At 32.3% G+C, this 1,745-nt stretch overlaps 1 protein-coding gene across 1 annotated transcript in view; it reads right to left on the reverse strand.

Moving 5' to 3' along the window:
• LOC106475945 (isoleucine--tRNA ligase, cytoplasmic-like) overlaps window positions 1-1,745 on the reverse strand; it is a 12,827-nt gene that overhangs the window by 5,517 nt on the left and 5,565 nt on the right. The window contains exon 4 of the mRNA XM_013936620.2: window positions 1,139-1,234. Coding sequence (XP_013792074.2) covers window positions 1,139-1,234 — 96 coding nt within the window. The remainder of the gene's footprint in view (window positions 1-1,138; window positions 1,235-1,745) is intronic.

The following is a 1,745-nucleotide window of genomic DNA, read 5'->3' on the forward strand; positions in this document are numbered from 1 at the left end:
GTCAATGCAGAGATCTATAGTCAGCAACTGGAATGTTTAAATCAAGCCCTTCATCAAAAATGACCTTGACTCGTTAATCGGAAACGTGTTCTTCTTCTGCATGACAATGAACGTCCACATGTGGCATGTTGGACGCAACACAACATTATGGAGTTGGGTGGGGAGAACTTCCCCATCCACCATATTCTCCAGATATAGCACCATTAGATTACCATCTTTTTCGTTCGCTGCAACACCGTCTTAATGGGAAAACTTATGCAAATGTGGAAGGTGTTAAAGAGGACATCGACATGTTTTTTGCTTCAAAGCCAAGTGATTTCTTTAATCAGGGCATTAACAACTTGATTGTAAGATGGAAAAGCATCATAGATAAGAATGGATACTATTTCATTTAATAAATGTTTTGATATACAAGTTGTTCAGGTTTTTTCATCTAAAAAGAAGCAACATTAATTTCTTGATGACCTAATACAAAGAAGAATCATTATGTGTATACCTGTAAAGTTGTACAAAATAATTACTAATTATCATAGAAACATAATTACCTAGTAATTATCATAAGTATGAATGAAACAGGCCACTAAGAAACCTATCATTAAGAGTATGACACTAACGTGAAAAACATGTTTATAGCTGTATAACACTAAACATGAAATGTTGTTACAGTTGCATGAAAGTGAACATAAATAAGTGGTTATAATCGTACACTGCTAAACACATGAAAGATACTAAATACATATAAAAAATATACATTTTTAACTTTAATATATAAAAAAAGGTTTACACCCAACTTTATATATATACCCTATGGAAGCCACAAAATAGTGAGAAACGAACTTGCCTGGAAACACATTTCCCACAGGAAATAAATGCAAAGCTTATTGAGTTAATACATAACTGGTAAGTATTGTTAACATATATTCAGTGTGTTCATTACACAATGATGATAGCTTTACTTACCAGTTGTTCAAGAAACAAAATTATTTTAATCCCATACTTTACACAAACTTTACAAACAAGAAATAAATTAAGATCTCTACAAATTTAAGTAATGAAAAACTTACTCACAAACCAAAGATTCCAGGACTTCTCAAGTCATCAAGATTTGATAAAGATAATAAGAGCCTTTGTAATTTACCTTTTTTCTGAGCTTCTGAATGCGGTTTATAACCTCTCTGGCATTTCCTTCGTCCAACATGGACTGGTCAGGAGTGACATCCAGGAGTATCAGAACCTGACCAATCAGATGAAAGAGAAAGAATTTAAAATTATATTAATCTTACAAGTATCATTTGTATTTGGATATAACAAAATAAAAACTGGAAGTAAATCAGTAACAGCACAATTTTCTGTCAATTAATATAAAAATAGTTTCCTTTAAATGCTACAACTTCATATAAATAGCTTTCTGTCACTGTTATTTAGAAAAATCTTTGACACAAAAAAATTATCTCCCTGGTGGCTCAGTAAGTTTGAGAGCTTATAACACTGAAAATTGGGTTTCATACGCACACTATGCAGAGAAAGTGCTTAACAAGGAGAAGGTCTTTGTGCTTAACAAACAAACATCCACGAAGCGATAAAGCCGAGTAACTGGAAGTAGTTATGCCAAATGGTACAAAATAACGCTCTGAGACTTGACAGAAATGTCTGATTATTACTACATGAACTTGTTCATAGTTTTATAATGACCTAAAAGCTGGATTCACAATATCATAATACTTGACAAAAGTAAACAACAACAA

The sequence above is a fragment of the Limulus polyphemus genome, unplaced genomic scaffold, assembly GCF_000517525.1.
Source record: "Limulus polyphemus unplaced genomic scaffold, Limulus_polyphemus-2.1.2 Scaffold9489, whole genome shotgun sequence".
In the NCBI taxonomy this organism is placed as follows: domain Eukaryota; kingdom Metazoa; phylum Arthropoda; class Merostomata; order Xiphosura; family Limulidae; genus Limulus; species Limulus polyphemus.